Source organism: Pinus tabuliformis, chromosome 1_2, assembly GCF_031772625.1.
Source record: "Pinus tabuliformis cultivar Carrire ecotype Pingquan chromosome 1_2, CPIR1, whole genome shotgun sequence".
Lineage (NCBI taxonomy): Eukaryota > Viridiplantae > Streptophyta > Pinopsida > Pinales > Pinaceae > Pinus > Pinus tabuliformis.
In genome coordinates this window covers 393,448,967-393,470,174 of record NC_142298.1, presented here as the reverse complement: position 1 = coordinate 393,470,174, position 21,208 = coordinate 393,448,967, and the positions used below count along the sequence as shown (strand labels likewise).

Sequence of the window (21,208 nt, the reverse complement as noted above, 5' to 3'; positions counted from 1 at the left end):
GCATGAGACGATAGAGGGCAGAAAGGAGAATCCAACGCTTCGAGAATCGTCAAATTCCAAGTTGTAGAAGTGAAGAAATTACTTTTTGAAGTTGACAAGTAATTATTGGTTTTCAAGTCATGTAGGCTTGAAGTAAATTAGTCCAATAGATGTGTCTCTTCATCTATTCATTGGAGCCCCTCTTTTAGCTATAAATAGAGGGTGATGTGATGTTGTTTTAGCATCCAAGTGTGCAACGTTCTAGAAGGGATAACGTTGAAATTGGGATAGCCTAGTTGCAGCATGAGAGGGGTCTTGGACAACGTGGAAGCAAGGGTTCGAAGTCCGCTACAAGAGGCCGAGTAGCTGAGGCAAGTGCAGATTGTTTGACGGTCTATTTTGGGCTGGAATCTTGTTGTTTCAAGGGCCGAGAGGGCAGGCTACTAGGCCGAGTATTAGTAGGGCAGTACGTTGTTGTTTTATGTTTGTTTGGGCACATTTTGTGGAGGCAGAAGCTACAGAAAGGCTGTCGTGCTAGGCCACAGGCCATAGCACACAACAATGTCTGCGTTAAGGGTGTCAAGAGGTGACAAGTCCCTTAAGGAGGCATCATGGGTGTCGAGGAAGCCTTCCAAGGTGGGCCGCAATACTTAAAGGGGTGGTTTGTTGATTGTGGGGTGTGTTTAGGGCTGCAGTAAGTGCCCTAACTAGGGCTGCAGCAAACAACAATATGCAAACATAAATGACAACAATGTTTTGTGGAGGAATGTTGGGTCAAGAAGTGAGCGGTTTGGATCAAATTGACTAGCAGCTTGTGGGAGCCAATTTGGAGGCGAGATTGGGTGATCTTGTGTCTTCATTAGTGCAAATTCCTTAGTGATTGGATTGGGTGCCATTGATCTGATTGGAGGGTAGTGTGCTGGCTACCCAAAGTAGCCCTAGGGAATTAGGCCTACCTAGAGAGCAGATTTATGCAATGTTCCACCAAGGTTCTGAGACGAGGGGGCAAGGGAGCGAGGATACATGGGAGCGGCCTATGCAAAAGCTCCCCGCCAATTTTTAGGAAATGTGGGGGGACGTCAGGGTCTTAAAAACTTATAAATATAAAATATAATTTATAAATTGAGTCCACTATGACAATTGGGTTTGAATTGAAAAGTTGCAAAGCATGATCATTGATATGGATATCATTATCTAATATCATATAAATTTAAAATTCTAATTTATAATCATACATCATACATTATGATTAAAGTTTAAACCATATTGATGTTCCACTTCCTACTATGAACATTGAATACAGAAAAGTGAATATTGACATAAAATTATAAAAGTCAAGTCTGATACATCATACATCAATGGTGGCTTGGCTTCACTGCTTCAGCACTTGTGTTCCAGGCTCCACGCTCCAGTGGAATGGTGACCAGCAAGAATGGCGACGGACTAGCAACTTGCAAGTTGAATGGCGATGGGGAGTGCTACTCGACGGTTTTACGTCTTGCAAATGGAGTGAGGGGCCAAGCGAATAATAAATTAAATTTATAAAAAAACGAATTGAAACCCTAAAGTATTAAAACTAATGTTAAATTTTAATTATATACAAAAGTTTTTTTTTTAAAATCGGGCCCCTCGACCCCCTTTTTGGAAATGACCCCTCAAGACAAGGAAACGACCCCCTGGCATATCCCCCTGCGTACCTTGTTTTTTGGGAGCGTGGGGAAACGACCCCTTCTCATCCCCAAGTCCCTAGAGCACGGGGGAGCTAGGAAACTAGACCCCAGGGGGGGGGGCGAGTCCCCATGGAACACTGGATTTATGAGCCCGTGTACATGCAGCAGTGTTAGGTGGCAGCCCTCTTGGAGTCTCGATGTGTTGTCCTTTGAAGGACTAAGGGACAGCTAGTGAGCAACATGGAAGCAAAGGACCGACAGGACAAGATACGACATTGAAGTTGTAGTGAAGTTTGTCATTGTACCTAGACTATTGTATTATTCAGATTTGGTTTAATATAATGAAGATTGGGGTTGTACATTATTGTACAATTTGTTAAAAATTGTGTATTTGTGCATGTGTGATTTATTGCTTTATATTTCCACTGTGCAAAGTAGTTTATGGTTGAGATTCTTGGTTTGGTAGCATCAGTGATTTTAGGACTCTAATCTAGACCCAAGGTCGTGGAAATTCAACATTAAGGAGTCCACCTCATGGATCATCACCTAGCTACGGGGGCCCACAATATTTAGTAGCAAGATGTAATGTTCCTAAATAGGAAATTAAACGATAAACAAAGCAAGCAAACAGTCCAACAATCAGAAAAACGAAATACACATCAGGCACCCACAAAAACTCTTGAAATAGAGAACTGTTGAGCCATTTTATTAAATCTTCAAGGGCAAATACAATGATAAATAGAATGGTGCAACTGGGCTTGTCTCTAAGGAAAAGCATGACAAAACCCAAGCGAGCAAATGTTGATTTGAAGGTTGCCCAACTGCTGCACCAAAACTGATCTGCGCTGCCCAGAAACTGCATTTTCTGCTAGAACGAAAAGGTTGGAATCACTGCTTCCCTTGCTCAGAAAATTATAAGATTTCATCTCCTGGATCCTCAGCCAAAACCGGCCAAAACCTAGGAAGGGTTTGGCCTAGTTTAGACTTTTGAAATTCGACCCCCAAGGAGCCCAACCTCTACTGCAACTAGTAAACTCGGCCTACCTGAGTGAAGCTGGGAAACCTTCCAAAAACTACCCCAAATCATTGAGATGAGACCTCCTATGAATTTCCTTCCTTGCCAACTGCGATCCCGGGGCTGTGGCTCTTTCTCTCAAGACCCATCTGATTCCCAGACTGGCCCTCTGCCTTGTCCTCCAAGACTAGAATTCGAACTGCCTGTTTGTTGCACTCTCTTGCTCCAAAACTCCTCTTGAGTGTTGACCCAGTGATGACCTTCGAATCTCCTGGTTTCTTTGGCTAATGGCTGGCCCAATGAAGCTCTCCCCTCAACTGCGTGTTCTCTGTTTGCTGGCCCAAAAATGCGCACTTTTGGATGAGGACTGAATGGACTGGCTGTAAATATTCCCTGGTGTTCCTCAAGATGCTATGAAACTGCCTTCTTAGGGTGGCACTCGTAGTCCCCGAAGGTAAGGTTGAATCTCCCGCTTGAGAGATTCATAGTTGAACAGCCAGTTGACTCGGCTAAGCAACTCGAGCAAACAGTCAAGTGGTTTCCAATGTGCAAGAGTGAATGAATCCCCAAGTGAGGAGCTCTTCCTCCTTATGACTTTGCAGGCTTCCCTTTGCCTCATGTAGGCCCCTCTAACAGTTATATGAATTCCCTCCAAGGCAATTTGAATTGCCTAGTACACTTTCCCACGTGGGTGGTCCCCACCTTCCACTAGCAAAATAATCTGGCCATATTTCTCCTAAGTCCCTAAGTCGAAATTGCTTGGGTCCTTTTCCTTAGAAAAGTTGTACAAATGGTGTAGAGACACAGCCTGTTACAAATTATTTTGGGAAGGGACATGACAATCCTCCCCTCCCAAATGTTGCTTGACCTCAAGCAACTTCAGAGCTAGGTGCTTCAAAATGTGCTCACCCTCGCAGGTGGTATCCTCATCCGACAAGTTCTTTTAGTGAACCAAGAACTCCCTGATGGTCCTACTCCTCAACTTCCTCTCCCGCCCCTCCAAAATGGCCTTAGGCTCCAAACCCAGGTGGCCCTCATCATCCAACGGGGGTAACTCTATTGCTGTTGTCACCTGTTGTCCTAGCACCTTTTTAAGGCATGAGACATGGGATATGTTGTGAATCCTACTCCCCGGAGGCAGCTCCAGCTCGTAGGCCACCTCCCCAACTCGCCTGAATACCCTGTATGGCCCATAAAAACACGGTTGCAACTTCTCAACTCCCTTTTGCTTCAATGTGGACTGCCTATATAGCTATAAACGGAGGTACACCAAATCCCCCTCCTCAAAATGTCTCTCGGTCTGATGTCAATTTGCGTACACCTTCTGCTGGTTCTGCACTGTCACTAAGTTATCCTTGAGAGCCTTAAGGATGTCTTAGCTCTCTTGGATCCAATCTTTGGCCTTTGGGGCTTGGCTGTCTCCAAAAACAACGTCAGCAAAAGATAATGCATCATAACCATACAAGGCACGGAAAGGAGTCATACCGATGGACATGTGATGGGTGGTGTTGTAGCAATACTCGCCCAAATGTAGCCACTGAATCCAAGCCCTCTGTTGCCCAGTCACGTAGTTCCTCAGGTACCCCTCCAGCCACTGATTAACTCGCTCGGTTTGGCCATCTGTCTGGGGGTGGTAACTCGTGCTAGGGGTGAGCTCAGTACCAACCAACCTGAAGAGCTCCTGCCAGAAGCCTCCCATGAACCTGCTATCCCTGTCACTCACGATGTTCTTAGGAAGCCCGTGTAATCGGAAGACCTCCCTAAAGAACAACTTTGCAACCTGTGAAGTCGAATATCTGGTAGGGATGGCGAAAAAGTGGGCATACTTGGTCAATCGGTCAACCACTACATAAATGCAGTCCTTGCCCTGTACTGTGGGGAACCTCGTGATGAAATCCATGGAGATACTCTCCCATTTCCCCTTGGGGATGGGAAGCGGCTATAATAATCCTGCAAGATGAATCAACTCCCCTTTGTTCCTTTGACATGCCTCACACTCCTGTACGTGTTTCAGCACGTCCCCCTTGAGGCCCTTCCATGTGAAGCGCTCCCTGACTGCCATGTATGTTTTCCTGAACCCCTGGTGCCCTGACAATGGCGAGTCATGTGCTACCTGGAGCACTCTCTCCCTCAACTACGAGTTGGGAACCAGAAATATGCACCCCTTGTAGTAGATGACCTCATCCATCACCTGGTAGCGCTCATCTGTGTGGGTACCCTCCAGAATCTCGCATGCCCTCCTATCCTTGGAATACTCCACCAATAACTGGGCTTTCCAATCATGGCAGATGCTCATGAGTGATAGGCCCGCGGATCTCTGGTATAGGGCTTCAACCACCACATTACGTTTCCCTAGCACATACTCTTTGTCGAAGTCATAGGCATGCACCTTGTTGACCCATCTCTGTTGTCTGTCATTGAGGCCCTGCTGCCCCATGAAGTGATGAAGACTGTTGTGATCAGTCTTCACCCGAAACGTGCTAGCCACCAAATACTATCGGAACTTGGCCAAGGCATGCATGATGGCCAACATCTCCTTGTCATATATAGAATATGACCTCTCATGGGGTAAGATCTTCCAACTCTCGAAAGCAATGGGGTGCCCATCATGAGATAGTACCGCTCTGACTCCCTCCCCGGATGCATCACACGCCATGGTGAAGGGTTGGGAGAAGTTTAGAAGTGCTAAACTGGACAACTACTCATCACCGCCTTGAGGCGGTCAAAATCTACATGGTGCCCCATCTGTCCATGCGAAATCCCCTCTCTTGGTCATATCTGTGAGGGTAGCTGCCAACTGTGAAAATCCCCTGACGAACTTTCGGTAATATGTGTAGATGCCCAAGGAGCCCGTCAACGTTGTCACATCTCTGGGTACTGGCCAATCACGGATAGTGCTTATCTTCTCCTCATGGACCTTCACCCCATCTGCACCAACGATATGCCCCAAGTAGAGAATCTCTGTCAGGCCAAACTCACACTTGGACAGCTTGGCATAGAACTATTGGTCCTCCAAAATATGCAGCACCTCCTCCAAGTGTTGGAGATGCTCCTCCCAAGTCCTGCTGTAAATCAAGATGTCGTCGAAGAAAACCAACACAAACCTCCTCAACTGCCTCCGGAACACATGGTTCATACATGACTGAAAAGTAGCCGGGGCATTGGTCAACCCAAATGGCATGACCAAGAACTCGAAGTGCCCATAATGGCACTGAAAATCTCTCTTGGGGATATCCTGATCCCTCACCCTGATCTGGTGGTACCCTGAACATAGATCTATCTTAGAGAAGTACTTGGCTCCTCTAAGCTCATCCATCAACTCATCGATGCGAGGGATGGGGTACCGGTTCTTCAGTGTCTTCCTGTTGAGGGCCCGGTAGTCAATGCACATGTGCAAGGTTCCATCCTTCTTCTTCACCAACACTATTGAAGAAGAAAAAGGACTGGAACTTAGCTTGATATGGACCAATGCCAACAACTCTTTGATGGCCCTCTCAATCTCATCCTTATAGGCCTTAGGATGCCTATAAGTGGTAGTGATCATCACCTGCACACCGTGCTCCAGCTCGATGGTGTGCTTTTATCCCCTATCTGGTGGCTGCCCTGGTGAAATATCCCCAAACACCAGTGAGTACCTGTCCAACAAGGCCTATATGTCTAGATGTGGTGGTTGGGCCTGCCCTCCAACCTCTGAAACCCTCAGCTCCACTGCCCATGCTATGTCCCCATGTCACAGATCTATCTCCATCCTATGCGCTGGGATTGTCTGTGGTAGATATGAATGCATGCCTCTAAGAACCACCGATTTTCCATACGGCCCAGTGAACTCCATCTCCAGTTTCTTCCAATTAGTATTGACTTGCCCAAGGGAGTACAACCACTAGACACCCATCACCACGTTGGTGTTTGGCAGTTCGACCACAAAGAAATGGTCCTTCATAGAGTAGTCCCCCATAACTATTTTCAAAGCGGTCACATACCAAGTGCACTGCATGGTACAGTCACCTGGTACCAGGACTGAAAAGTGCTCAAACTCGGTCGTGGTGAGGCCCCTCCTATGAACCAATTGGGCATCTATGAAGTTGTGGGTAGCCCCACTGTCAACTAAGACCGACACCCATTGTCCCTATATAGTGCCTCTAATCCTCAATGTCAGAAATTTGGGGACCTCGCATAAAGAAGCAGGGAATCCCCCGGATGGGGCAAAGGATGCCCCTCCTATGAACCAACTGGGCATCTATGAAGTTGTGGATAGCCCCATTGTCAACTAAGACTAACACCCATTGTCCTTGTATAGTGCCTCTAATCCTTAATGTCAGAAATTTGGGGACCCCGCATAAAGAAGAAAGGACTCCCCCGAATGGGGCAAAGGATGCCCCTCCCTGTGGAGGTGGTGGTGGTCCCCTATCTGCTAGACTCTCACCGTCTCCCATACCACACTCCTGCTCCAACTCATCCTCTTGGTCACTGTCTAAAAAGACCTCAATGTAATGTGCTTTGCCAGTAGTGCACCGATGCCCTGGTGCCTAAGGCTCCCGACTAGTGAAGCACAACTTCCTCCTCCTGAGGTTCTTTCGTGTCTCATCATCCAACTGCCTTTGTCCCTGGGTGGTTCTCTGAGGTGGGGGTCTAGTGTCATGCCCATTCTGTGGAAAAGGGGTTTGTGCAGGAAAGGGTGCTCGTGTCTTGGGGATGACCCCTGCAAATCTCTGGTGCACATAATTGCTTCCTATAGTGTGGAGTGTCTGCGTGACTTCACCAATCCATGCAGGGGCTCGAGTAAGCCCTTTATGAAGGTGTATACCCTCCAAGCATCTAATAGGTCCGACACCATCACTGAAACTCGCAAAAACTCTAAGATGTATTGCTTTGGGTTGCGTGTCTGGCAAAGTTGGGTTAGCTCCCTGAAATGAGCCTCCGGATCCCTCTAGTCAAACCGTTCCACCACCTTCCTAGTGAAATCCTCATATGAAGCCACATTGGCATGCCCCATGGTGGCCAAACCATGAAACCACCAGTCGTGGGCTTCCCCCTCAGTGTGCAGCGTGGCCATCTTGATGGCTTCCAACTCTATCATCTGGTTGAGCTAGAAATAGGTGTCCATCTTCTTAACCCAGGCTCGAGTAGTGCACTTGGCAGTGCCATCGAATGTATGGGAAGTGCATCCTCCCTATGGTCCTCTGTAGCTCATAACTCTATGTGCTTTGTCCTCCATAGCCCTTGCTCTTCTCATTCTGCTTGAGCTTGCAGAAATCTCTGAAAGAGAGTGCTTCCCCGAAGTTTGCACCCATAGACTGCCATTCTCTAAAGTGTTCTCCCATCTGCGAAGGGTCTCCAGTCTCCGCTGGTTCAATCTGTGCCACAGGCACGAAAGAGGGTAGTGTGGCTTGATTTGGCCCACTTGCTGATGGAGGTTGTGCTGGAGGTGAAGGGTGATCGAATTGTTGAGAAGCTCCAAAAGTTTCCCCAAATAAGAATCCCCTAGGGGTGGCTCTCTCTCGTTTCTGCATTTTAATCTCCTCTAGTATCTCTGTTAATTTTAGGTATGTTCTATGCTTATTTATTTCAATTTTCACAGTTAGCTCAATATCTTTTCTAGATTAGCAATCACATCAACATTAAAGTAAACTGCAGATAGAACATAAACATAAATCGCAGAAGACAAGCCAAGACAAGAGGACACAAGATGTGGCGCTAGCTAGGGACAAACCCCAATGTGGGGAAACCCTTGATCAATTCTTCTTATACGTTATTCAATAGTTCAGCAGAGAGAGAGAGAGTACGTTTACAACAAAAGTCAACACTTTGACTTATCTAGATAAGAGCATAGATCATTTCTAAGAAGATGATACATGAGATCAGTTGAAGACATGTTGCTTCAACTGATTCTCCAAGGTGACTCCTTCACCTATCATTGTGCTGCATTTCATCATCATGTTGCACCTCACTGCGTTGCACCATGCTGCACCCATCATCACTATGCTGCATCTCATCATGCTTCATTAATCATGACTGTACCCATCACTATACTGCATTATGTGCTATTGCTACACCATGTTGCCATACTGACCTATGCTCTGGCTGCACCTTGTTTGCTTGTTGTCCCTAGCATGCTTGTTGTCCTTAGTATGCTTGCTGTCCCTAGCATGCTTGTTGTCCTTAGCATGCTAGCTGTCCCTAGCATGCTAGCTGTAACATTGCATGCTTGGTGTATATGCTACTAAGTACCATACAACTGTCCCAATGTTAGTTAGTTGTCCCTTGCATGCTGCTCTCCTTCGGAGACAGATGCTCCGACAGTTTCCGGCAGTTTTGGCAATTCTGGGAGTTCTGGTAGTTCTTGGCAGTCCCAACAGTTCCCGACAGTTCCCGACAGTTTCGGCTGTTCTCGGCAGTTCCCTGCAGTTCTGGTAGTTCCAGTAGTTCTTGTAGTTCTCGACAGTTCTCGACAATTCTGGCAGTTCCGGCTGTTCCCGACAGTTCCCGGCAGTTCTGGCAGTTCTCGGCAGTTCCGGCAGTTCCAGCTTCTGCCCTCTAGATTAGGGCAGCGTTATCCCTTAGGATCTCTCCTCTATTAAAACCCAAAGACAAGTAGAGAGGAAAAGATCCCAAGTGTGTTGAAAATGACTTGAAGGCCACCTCTATTTATACTAAAACATTGAGCACAAGTGGGGTTTATTTGGTTGCTAGCCGACCTTGACGAATTGCCCCATAACACAAATAAATTCATATCTCCATGAATACTTATCGGAATCGGATGATCTTTAGATCAATCCTACACCTTTCGATGAGAGGGATCCAAGAAACATATCAACTTCCATTAATAAGATGACCCACGTGGAGTTTGGCCTTAGTTGTCAATTTTAACACTCCCTCTCAACTAGGGAGAACTCCATCCGCTGATCCATATGTCCGACTGTACTATCTCTACCATCAGTGCCTTGCACTGCTCTGCTCTGCTGAGCTTTGCTCTACTCTGCTCTACTGAACCATGAAGAAGAAGAATTGTTCGAGAATGTCTCATACTATTTTCTACTGACCCGAAGTCAGTTTCATTTGAAGAGAGTGTGATACATCACTCTTACTGACCCGAAGTCAGTTTTATTGATCCCAAATCAATATCACAAGAGAGTGTCTCAAACCACTCATACTGATCCCAGATCAGTTTCATTGATCCCAGATCAATGGAGATCATCCTAGCATAGGGAGTACAGTAGATACAATGATGCGTCCATCGATAGTATTACTATGGTCCCTAACCCCATTTCCCTGCTCATTGATCAGATGAGAGGTACTTCCCATGAGTCCCAGACTGCATGGGTAGGATGCCTCGACAGGAGAACTAATCATCCTGTCCACAGGAGAATGAATGATTCTGCCCCACAGTCGTCATGGGAGAACTAATCATCCCGGCTCACAGGAGAACTAATCATCCTGTTTCATAGTTTCCATGGGAGAACTAATCATCTCGGCCCACAAGAGAACTAATCATCATGTTCCATAGTTGCCACGGGAGAACTAATCATCCCGACCCACAGGAGAACTAATCATCCTGTTCCACAGTTGCCACAGGAGAACTAATCATCCCGACCCACAGGAGAACTAATCATCCTGTTTCACAGTTGCCACGGGAGAACTAATCATCCAGGCCCACAAGAGAACTAATCATCCTGTTCCACAGTCACCATGGGGTATCACAGGGGAAGGTTGAACCTATCATCCGGTACATAGTGCACCACCAGGGGAGGGTGAGTCGCCCTGTGGTCGTATGTTGCTCCAGTAAATACCCCAAGGCCCCTAGAGCTCCCAGAGCTCAATGCATGCAAGATGCAGGTCCCTTATAAGAAGGTCTCTCAACAACTCCAAGTCGTTCGAGAAAGTCACAAATTTGACTTTTCTCGAGGCTTTGACAAAATGTCTACGACCTGTACATCAGTCTCAATGCGATGGAGCCTCCTCGCTCATCCACTTACCATATCCCTGATAAGGTAGTATCTGATGTCTATCTGCTGGAGCAATCATCGAATATGGGATTCCTCAATAAGCAAATCCCCCCTCTAGTTGTCATAGAGAATCACAGTGGTATTCATCATGTGTACAAACAGCTCACTAAAGAGCTTCCACAACTAGGCAGCTTCATATGAGATCATACTCGTAGCTATGTATTCGGTCTCAGTGGTGCTTATAGCAACCGACTTCTGCTTCCTACTCATCCATGATATTGAAGCAAAACCCAAAGAGAACCAGCGCTCAGAAACGCTCTAGTGATCCTCCACACTGCCTGCCCAGTCAGCATTCGAATAATCATGCAGCTTCATATTTCCGCCAGTGTATCTCAATCCATGAGATATTGTGCCCCGAAGATGTCTCAGAAGATTCTTAGCACCAATCCAGTGAGGCTCAACCAAATATGAGCTCACCATGCTAACTGCAAAACATATGTCCGGATGGAAGTTCACCAAGAACATCAATGCAAATGAGTTTATGGAACTCAGAGGCATTTCCCAAATCTGGTTTGGCATCATCACCATATAACTTCTGAAAGTTAAGATCCTCGAGGTAGTCACGGGCTTGCAGTTTACCATTCCACATCCAGAATCCAACTCCCTCTTACTTCTGCAAGTGAGAGGGTTTGCACCTGTTTGAAATAGGTCGTCCTTAGAAGGTGTTGGTATGAGAGGTCTATCATCCACAACCTTCAAACAATGGTTTGGATCGACTTCACTCTTAGTGAATCACAGCTTCATCTAATAGCTATCAATCCTCTCATACTACGCCCAAGGAATTTTTCTTCAAGCCATAGAGGGCTTTCTTCCACCTGCATACGTGAGATTCCTGATCATGAATCTCAAACCCCTCATGTTGTTCCAAACTTGTGGATCTGCTACATGAGGGGAATGGTCCCCTTGTAAGATTTTCCTTTGGTACATCTCAGACATGTACTTTCATGCTCTTTTTGAATTCAAGCATCCCTATCACCATCTGACTCACAGACCTTCGGTGCTATGTGTCAATGGCCATGGTCCCCAGTGGACTTCTTGCAACTTGATACAACCCTGAACTCAAAAACATCTTTGAAAATTCTATTTTCAAACACGTACCTTTCCATCAATGAGTGCCACCTTGTAACCTTTGACTTCCATTGCCGAAATGGACACCAGGTTCTTCTTGCGATCAGGTACATAAAAGAGATTCTGTAAATGAATCGAGTTACCCTCATTCAATTGAGGGGTAACATTCCCTACACCCTTTCCGGGATAGTTGGCATCAACTCCAAGTATAATCCCACGATTGTTTCCATCTCTACCAAATTAGAGAGTGCACCCTACTCTTCGATGAAGTGCCTTGAAGCACTACAATCAATAAGCCAGATTCCTAAAGAATCTAAAGGAGAGGGCCAATACAAGATAATGCTTCTTTATCTTATCAAAAACAACATTTGATTCTTCATACCCGGGGTTCCTTGCTTTCTTTGAAGAGTCGGCCATTTCCTTGATGACTTGCATTACCTGTCATCCTTTGATCATTGAAGATGTCCCTGGAATGTTTGTTATCTTCATCAAGAGATGTGTTTCTTCCATTCGGACACTCCTTCGCATAATGGCCGAACTTATTGCAACCAAGGCATCTGCCTTTCCTTTCACCCTTAGATCCGGACTTCCCAATGAAGTGATCTTTAGGTAGGCCATCAAAAACTTCTGTTGTGCCATTCTGATAATATTCTCTGCTTCGACTTCACCCTCAGTGAATTTGAAGAGGGATGAGGAATCCACTGATCCTTTTGTCCTTTCCCAACTATCTTCAGTGATTTCTCTTTCACTCTTGCTTGGGCATTGTCTTCACCTCAGCTTTGATACCATGTTAATTTTAGGTATGTTCTATGCTTAGAGCAATTTATTTCAATTTTCACAGTTAGCTCAATATCTTTTGTAGATTAGCAATCACATCAGCATTAAAGTAAACTGTAGATAGAACATAAACATAAATCGCAGAAGACAAGCCAAGACAAGAGGACACAAGATGTGGCGCTAGCTAGGGACAAACCCCAATGTGGGGAATCCTTTGATCAATTCTTCTTATATGTTCTTCAATAGTTCAGCACAGAGAGAGAGAGATAGTATGTTTACAACAGAGGTCAACTCTTTGACTTATCTAAATAAGAGCATAGATAATCTCTAAGAAGATGATATATGAGATTAGTTGAAGACACGCTGCTTCAACTGATTCTCCAAGGTGACTCCTTCACCTATCGTTGTGCTGCATTTCGTCATCATGCTGCACCTCACCGCGCTGCACCATGCTGCACCCATCATCACTTTGCTGCATCCTAAGTTGCAGGAAACGTGGCCCTAGGGGTTGTTTCCTCCTGGGAAACGAAACGAAACCCGGAAACGCGTACCGTACGGCCTGGAAACGCGTTTCCGGCCGTACTCCCACGTTTCGGACGTACTGCCACGTTTCGTGAAACGGAAACGTGGGAGTACGGCCGGAAACGCGTTTCCAGGCCGTACGAGCCACGTTTCCCCAAATTTATGTGTTGTTTTTAAATTTTTTTTTTTTTTTTTAGGTTTCCGGGATGTTCTAGAAACCTATTCTAAAGTTATAAAAGAGCAGTTTGTCTCATTCTCTCATCACACTATTCAGCAAGTCGTTTCTCTTGGAGACTGGCAGTTGTTTCAGCTAGGGTGCATCATCTTCTTCAGCACTACCATCCACTGTTGAGCATTGTGCTGCTTCTATTTTTGATGAGGATTGTTATGATGAGGATTAGTCTTTTGTGACTTGTCTCTATAGTTCTTGCAGCCTTATAGTCTTTATTGTACTTGCAGCCTCATATACTAATATAAATAAAGGCTGATTTTGGATTTTCCTATATTTTTATTTTCATTATGTGATCATTCATGACTCATGAGTAAATGTGATGTAAATTTAATTTTAATGTTTAAATGTAATAAATTGTAACCATATAATGTAAATGTATCATTCATGCTTTATGATTGCACATATATATAATAATAATTTTTAAATATTTTTAATATATATATATATAGATATATATTATTATATATATTCGTGTTTCCCCGTTTCCAAAATTTGGGGAGGTCGCGTTTCGTTTCGCTTCCCGTTTCGGAAACTCGTTTCCGTTTCCCCGTTTTGTGCAACTTAGGCTGCATCTCATCACGCTTCATTAATCATGACTATACCCATCACTGTACTGCATTATGTGCTATTGCTACACCATGTTGCCATACTGACCTATGCTCTGGTTGCACCTTGCTTGCTTGTTGTCCCTAGCATGCTTGTTGTCCTTAGCATGCTTGCTGTCCCTAGCATGCTTGTTGTCCTTAGCATGCTTGCTGTTGCATGCTAGTTGTCCCTTGCATGCTAGCTGTAACATTGCATGCTTAGTGTACTTGCTGCTAAGTACCATACAATTGTCCCAATGTTAGTTAGTTGTCCCTTGCATGCTACTCTCCTTTGGAGAGAGATGCTTCGACAATTCCTGACAGTTTCGACAGTTTCGGTAGTTCCGTCTATTCCGGCAGTTCCATCTATTTGGCAGTTCCCAGCTGTTCCGGTAGTTCCCGACAGTTCCGGTAGTTCCTGCTATTCCGGTAGTTCCGGCTGTTCTAGTAGTTCTGGCTGTTCCCGACAGTTCCGACTTCTGCCCTCTAGATTAGGGCAGCCTTATCCCTTAGGATCTCTCCTCTATTAAAACCCAAAGACAAGTAGAGAGGAAGAGATCCCAAGTGTGTTGAAAATGACTTGAAGGCCACCTCTATTTATACTAGAACGTTGAGCAGAAGTGGGGTTTATTTGGTTGCTGGCCGACCTTGACGAATTGTCCCATAACACAAATAAATTCATATCTCCATGAATACTTATTGGAATCGGATGATCTTTAGATCAATCCTACACCTCTCAATGAGAGGGATCCAAGAAAAATATCAGCTTCCATTAATAAGATGACCCACATGGAGTTTGGCCCTAGTTGCCAATTTTAACAATCTCTTTATGCCCCTTTGCTAAATCATTCAAAGCCTTCAAGAGGTTGTCAAAATCCATCTCCTCACTGCTCTTGGGCTCTACCATATCTTCCTCTGCTACTACTGCATTCCCCCTATCCTTCATGTCTGGAGTGATTTCCAGTTCTCTTTCTGAGTGATTTCCAGTTCTCTTTCTCTGCTCCAGTACCTCTGCCTCTTGTATGTAATATTCTGTTGGTCCCCTTCTCTCATAAGAGAAACTCCCCATAGCTAAGCCAAGACCTAGGCTCTGATACCACTGTAATGTTCCTAAATAGGAAATTAAGTGATAAACAAAGCAAGCAAACAATCCAACAATCAGAAAAACGAAATACACATTAGGCACCTTGAAAATGCTGGAAATAGAGAACTGCTGAGCCATTTTATTAAATATTCAAGGGCAAATACAATGATAAATAGAATGGTGCACCTGGGCTTGTCTCTAAGGACAAGCGTGACAAAACCCAGGTGAGAAAATGTTGATTTGAAGGCTACCCAACTGCTGCACCAAAACTGATCTGTGCTGCCCAGAAACTGCGTTGTCTGCCAGAATCAAAAGGATGGAATCACTACTTTTCGTGCTCCAAAAATTATAAGATTTCAACTCCTGGATCCTCAACCAAAACCCACCAAAACTTAGTAAGGGTTTGGCCTAGTTCAGACTTCTGAAATTCGACCCCCAAGGAGCCCAACCTCTACTGCAACTGGTAAACTCAGCCTACCTGAGTGAAGCTGGGAAACCTCCCAAAAACTACCCCAAATCACTGGGATGAGCCCTCCTATGAATTTCCTTCCTTCCCAACTGTGATTCCGGTGCTATGGCTCTTTCCCTCAAGACCCATGTGTTGCCCAAACTGGCCCTCTGTGTTGTCCTCCAAGATTGGAATTCGAACTACCTGTTTGTTGCACTCTCTTGCTCCAAAACTCCTCCTGAGTGCTGACCCAATGATGTCCTTCGAATCTCCTGGTTTCTCTGGCTAATGGCTGGCCCAATGAAGCTCTCCCCTCAACTGCGTGTTCTCTATTTGTTGGCCCAGAAATATGCACTTCTGGATGAGGACTGAATGGACTGGCTGTAAATATTCCCTGGTGCTCCTCAAGATGCTATGAAATTGCCTTCCTAGGGTGGCACTCGTAGTCCCCCGAAGGTAAGGTTGAATCTCCTGCTTGAGAGATTTGTGGCTGAACAACCAGTTGACTTGGCTAAGCAGCTCAAGCAAACAGTCAAGTGATTTCCGATATGCAAGAGTGAATGAATCCCCAAGTGAGGAGCTCTTCCTCCTTACGACTTTTTGGGCCTCCCTTTGCCTCTTGTGATCCCCTCTAACAGCTATAAGAATTCCCTCCAAGGCAATTCGAATTGCCTAGTACTCTTTCCCACGTGGGTGGCCCCCACCTTCCACTAGCAAAATAATTTGGTCGTATTTCTCCTAAGTCCCTAAGTCAAAACTGCTTGGGTCCTTTTCCTTAGAAAAATTGTACAAAATGGTGTAGAGACAAACCCTGTTACAAATTCGTTTGGGAAGGGACATGACACAGGATGGATCAATATCAGAAATGTAGTCAGATTCTAGAGTGACAATTGCAAACTAGTAGCAGTGAGGTGCTGGGGAGTGTAGTGCAAAGTGGCACAGTACAGAGTCAGTAGTAGTGTAGATTCCTTGGTGGACAGTGCAGTGATTAGTAGAAGTCAAATGGTCAGGAGACAGATGCATCATACTGAACACAGTTGATTTAGTATTTAGGATGCTTCTGAGTTTCAGTAGTTACAGTTGCAGCAACAACAAATGAGATGGAGTTGCAGCGCAGATGCAGAGTCAGCAGTAGTTTAGCAGTGTAAGCAGCAACACAAATGTAGCATTAGAGTTGTGCAGTAGTTGGTGGGCAGTGGCCAAACATCAACAACGTGACAGAGAGTGATATAGAGACAGGGTGTTGTGGCAAAGTGTGCGGTGCTAGAGAGAACACCTTCCTCGCTAAGAGGGAGTGTTAGTTTCTATAGCATCAAAAGTGTTGTAGTCTTGAAACTTTGTGGAGATGCTAAAACACATGAGCGCTCCATAACCCATAAAGTGTTTATAGAAATTCCACCTAGAAGTGTCTCAATTAGATTATTAGCCTATTTTTAATTATTTCCTAAGTCTAAACTTATGAAAAGGGGTTAATTAATTAGTATTAATTGTGATAAAGTGAGAATCTAGAAACTCACATGGATCAACAGGGAATTAATCTAGGCCCTTGATTAAGTTCTAATCTTGGTTGTTGGTGCTCCAACGGAGGATTATAAGAAGAATTCGATGCATAGATGGAGAATACATTGTGAGAACCACAGAGAGTTTGATTTCCTTGGAGAATTCGATTTTCCAGAGAGCCAGCAGTGTTGGAAGAGTTCGAGCTTTAGTAGGGAAGCAGAGACAGAGAGGGGCAGGGACAGTGATCCAGTGGAAGTTTTCTAAATCCAGAGAGGCAGCAACAAGAGGCTGAGTTATTCCCAGTGAGGCAGCGCAGCGCAATCAGTTTTAGAGGGCAATTTGATTTAGCGGGGATAAATCGATTCAACTTCTAGAGGCTTGGAAAGTCTTCCAGAAGGCCGGATAATCATTTTTCAGCAACAGAGAAAGGCAGAATGACTTCATTAGAGGCAGTTATGGGCTAGACGTCCAAGGGTTTGCATAAGCACTACGCAGAAGCCTGCGTAGAGCGTCCAGGATGACGATTTTTCTGAGGCAGAGTTGTGTCGGTGTTGCTTGTGGAGGAAGGGAAATTCCCTTAGATAATTTTGGCCATATTTTCTTGTTGTTTGAATTGCCAGTTCAGAATCCATAGATTGTACTCAAATTTCACCACTGCATAATAATAAAACCCTCAGCTGCTGCACCGGTTTTCCCAAGTTGGAATTTCCATAGACTTTTGTCTAAAAAATAACTGTGTTAATTATTGTGTGTGTGTGTGCTACTATTTTCTCAGTTTCCAGTGCTATTTTTCTTCCACAGTTTATTTGTGAAAATCACAGTGTGAATTATTTAGCATTTTCCGTAGCAGATAAATTGTTAAATAAATTAACAATTAGGAAAATAATTTCCAGTTGTGATAGATGAAATTTTCACAAATCTCCGTAGCCTAGGTTACAAATTAAGAATTTAATGCAGGCTATGAGAGAATTATTTAAAATTTGTTTAAGAAAAAATAATATTAAAAAAGTCACAATTAAATAAAGGAAAAGTGCCCATGGTATTTGGACGACCCATGGTATTGTCCATGGTATTTCGATAAGCCATCATAATAAAAGGAGAAGCATGAGCTTATGAGGTATATATGTGTAGATGATTTGGTGAATTATTTTTGTGTCTCTCTGAGCATTTATTTGAGGGTTTGTAGCCCTAAATGTGGATCATCCTTGGGAGTGAGACTATCCTCCCCAGGGATCTAACTGTTCACTAGTTTCGGTTGTGAAACACCCACCCTAGCTAGTCAAGAGGAAGAACCACTTCAGGTTTTTCAGTGGTTCTTAGCGAGGAAAGGCAAGGTTTTGGGGTTGATTGTTAGAAAGCTGTAGCAACATACATTGCAGACAAGGAAGCCCGTCCATAGAAGGATTCAGAAGAAGACTGAGTTTCTCCAACTTATCTATTGTTAGGTTCCTTTCAAATGGATTTGATGTAATTTCCTTCTCAATAATAAATAAATAAATAGCTGGGGTTTTTGCAATGAAATTTGCCTCTAAGCTTTGTATTGGTTTTAATTCTGCCAAATTCTTGGCAAGAATTATTATACGCATTTCCTGAAGAAATTTCATAGAATAGTTTCTGAGAAATTAAATAATTTTAAAAAAGGATACTATAATGGTATCAGAGTTGGTTTTCCGACCAGTGTGAAGAGTTTTAATTAAAAAATGTTGGAGCGGGATCATGCCAAAAATGTTTGATGAAAACAAACGAAAGCGTAAAAAGGTCCCCACCAGGATGACTAGGACCCACTGGATGCAGGCAAAGTAGCTCTGACTAGCTGACCGGGACCATCTTCAGTGATCAAATCTGACTAAATCAGCTTTATTTTATGGAAGATCGGTGATGCACTCAAATAACTTACAAGTATAAATAAATACTCATATGTTGAGCATGATATGAAAGAAAGTGAATTGATTTTTATGTGATTAAGACATATACTCACTTTCCCATAGTGATATATCAGTGTTTCTAAACACCACAATATATGCTTGGACTCTTTTCTCCTGCAACACTTCTTTGATTTCTAAGAAAGCTAAGGTGATTTTTTTCTTTGTGCACTAAAGAAAGTATATCTTAATATGTGATGCTGTTCAATTCAGGTTTGATGGAAGCCAAAAATGAATGCTGGAAGATTTGTTTATAGATTCTAGGTCGAAGATTTGAATGAGTACTCTCTGGTCTGAGAGTTGGAAGCAGAACCATTAAAGCCTCCTCTGTTTTGCTTGGCTCAGGGACAGGAAATAGGAACTAAACTTTTCAACAATGTTGTTGAATGTACGGCCAAATTTGTCCCGATGTAATTAAGAACGGGAAGGGAAATTTTGGGAACCAAGCTTATGTCTACCATCCGCATTCTGTCAGAATCAATATGACGTATGTTGTTGGGCATCCACAATAGAGAAAACCGGCTTAAGTATACCAAACACTTTTGCTGTCATACCTGATTAGTTGTACCAGCAGATGGCATCATTATTAACCAAAGATTAACCACCTATGCACTGCAAAAATGAGTCAACCTTTTATACACTTTACTTGATACAGAAAAAGTAAGAAAGCTGAGTAATTTGCCCAGCAATGTCGCTTAGCAACAGAGCTTGGGAAATAAAAGTAGTTTTTCTTTCAGATTGGAAATGTCTCAGGAATTAAATCAGATGCACAGTCCATGTTTGCTGTAGAACTTATATACACTTATTATTTTTTCTAACAATTGTCTATTCATACATGCAGGACTCTTTACAATCTTGTTTGTTCGAGCCATGAGGAGAGTACAGAGGCTTGACAAATTTGAAAAACAGATATGACCGGTACCCTTGTATATACAGCTGAAAGCATCACCACCGAAAAGCTTCAAATTTCAGTTCTTAGTGTAAAATATTAAAATTATTCCCATTCAATTTCATTTTATGGTCACCTGGTCTTGCCTCATATGTTTTGTACAATTGTTTGCGAGGAAATGTTGATTTATGTCTATTGTCTCAGAGAAATTGGAACTATTTGTTAATTATAGTTGAAGGCTATGGAACTTCCAGTAGAAAGTAAATTCAAATGTAACATATTTTCGTTCAATTCAGAAAAAGAAAATCCGGCAGTGGGTCATATTATTAATCTGATGGCAACTGGTAAGTCTATGGATGTTGATTTTGAGCTAATGAGACACCCTGCTTAAATGTAACTCCATAAGTATTTTATTTCATGCATATTAGGTGCTCATGTTCTCTGCATTTGCTGGAAGGTCTGCATAGACCATATATCTATCAAGATACAGTTCAATGACCTATAGCATTCTCCAAATTTTCTTCGGAGAAAAGGAAAATGTCATTAGTAATTTAGTAGAGGGCAGGCTTACAAAAAAGTATTTATATTATGAGAAATACGATAGTATTTAGTAATAACTTGTATAGACACAAGACTATGCTATGATTAATATGGTGATTTTAGTATCGTCCGAGTTTACATACATATCCCAAGGAGAGAATATAGACAGAGCAGGGTCATTACATGTTCCTTCTATTTCCCATATTTTATTTTTCACTTATTTACCATCTGGGTCCACATTTGTCCATTGGGTCCACAAAGAGTTAGCCTCCCCCTCCTCTTGTCCACCCTTTGGGTCAGGCCTGGAACGATGCCTCAGAGGTTGATGCAACTAAAAAAGAAAGTAAAAAGCATAATTTGGCCACTCTCAATAGGAAATGTACCATAAAATGCAAAAGATGGCCGGCACATACAAATTTAGCACGTGGGAAAAAGTCAACATGAGCTCTACCCCTATCATCATGGCCATCACCCTGGTTCCTAGGGTCCCTATATTGGCCCCTTGCATCACTAAGGAACCCATGATTGTCCCAACCCCTAGTGGGCGATGAACTGCCCAACCTTAAAAGGGGTATTCACTGCTATATCATTTACATCATGCTCTCATCCCCTGGAGCCCTGAGCAGATATAAAAGAAAAATCAATGAAAGACAGAAGACATATGAAGAAGGGTGGAAAAACAAAGGTTAAGGAAACTATTGTTCCCTCCTACATATATACACCCAAGTGTGGGTTTCCCTCATCATAGCCACCCTTGTACCATGGCATGTGGCTTGGAGCCTCCCCGATGCCCCACTCCGTTTCATCATTATATCACAAGACACCTGCCATATGACGGATGTACCATGGACATGTCACTCCCTTGGAGGTTGAAACCACTTATAGGGTCCTTGATTAACTTCCTTCTTGAACTTGGAGACACTTGTACACTCTAAAGCCCATTATGGAAGGGCATACCACTATGAAGTGCCCACT

At 43.7% G+C, this 21,208-nt stretch overlaps 1 protein-coding gene across 1 annotated transcript in view; it reads left to right on the top strand.

Annotated features, from left to right (window-relative positions):
- Nucleotides 1-20,023, top strand: part of LOC149206020 (Protein kinase superfamily protein) — a 374,025-nt gene extending 354,002 nt beyond the window's left edge. The window contains exon 17 of the mRNA XM_089395261.1: nt 19,646-20,023. Within this exon, the coding sequence (XP_089251387.1) occupies nt 19,646-19,719 (74 nt within the window). The 3' untranslated portion in view covers nt 19,720-20,023. The remainder of the gene's footprint in view (nt 1-19,645) is intronic.
- The last annotated feature ends 1,185 nt before the right edge of the window (nt 20,024-21,208 follow it).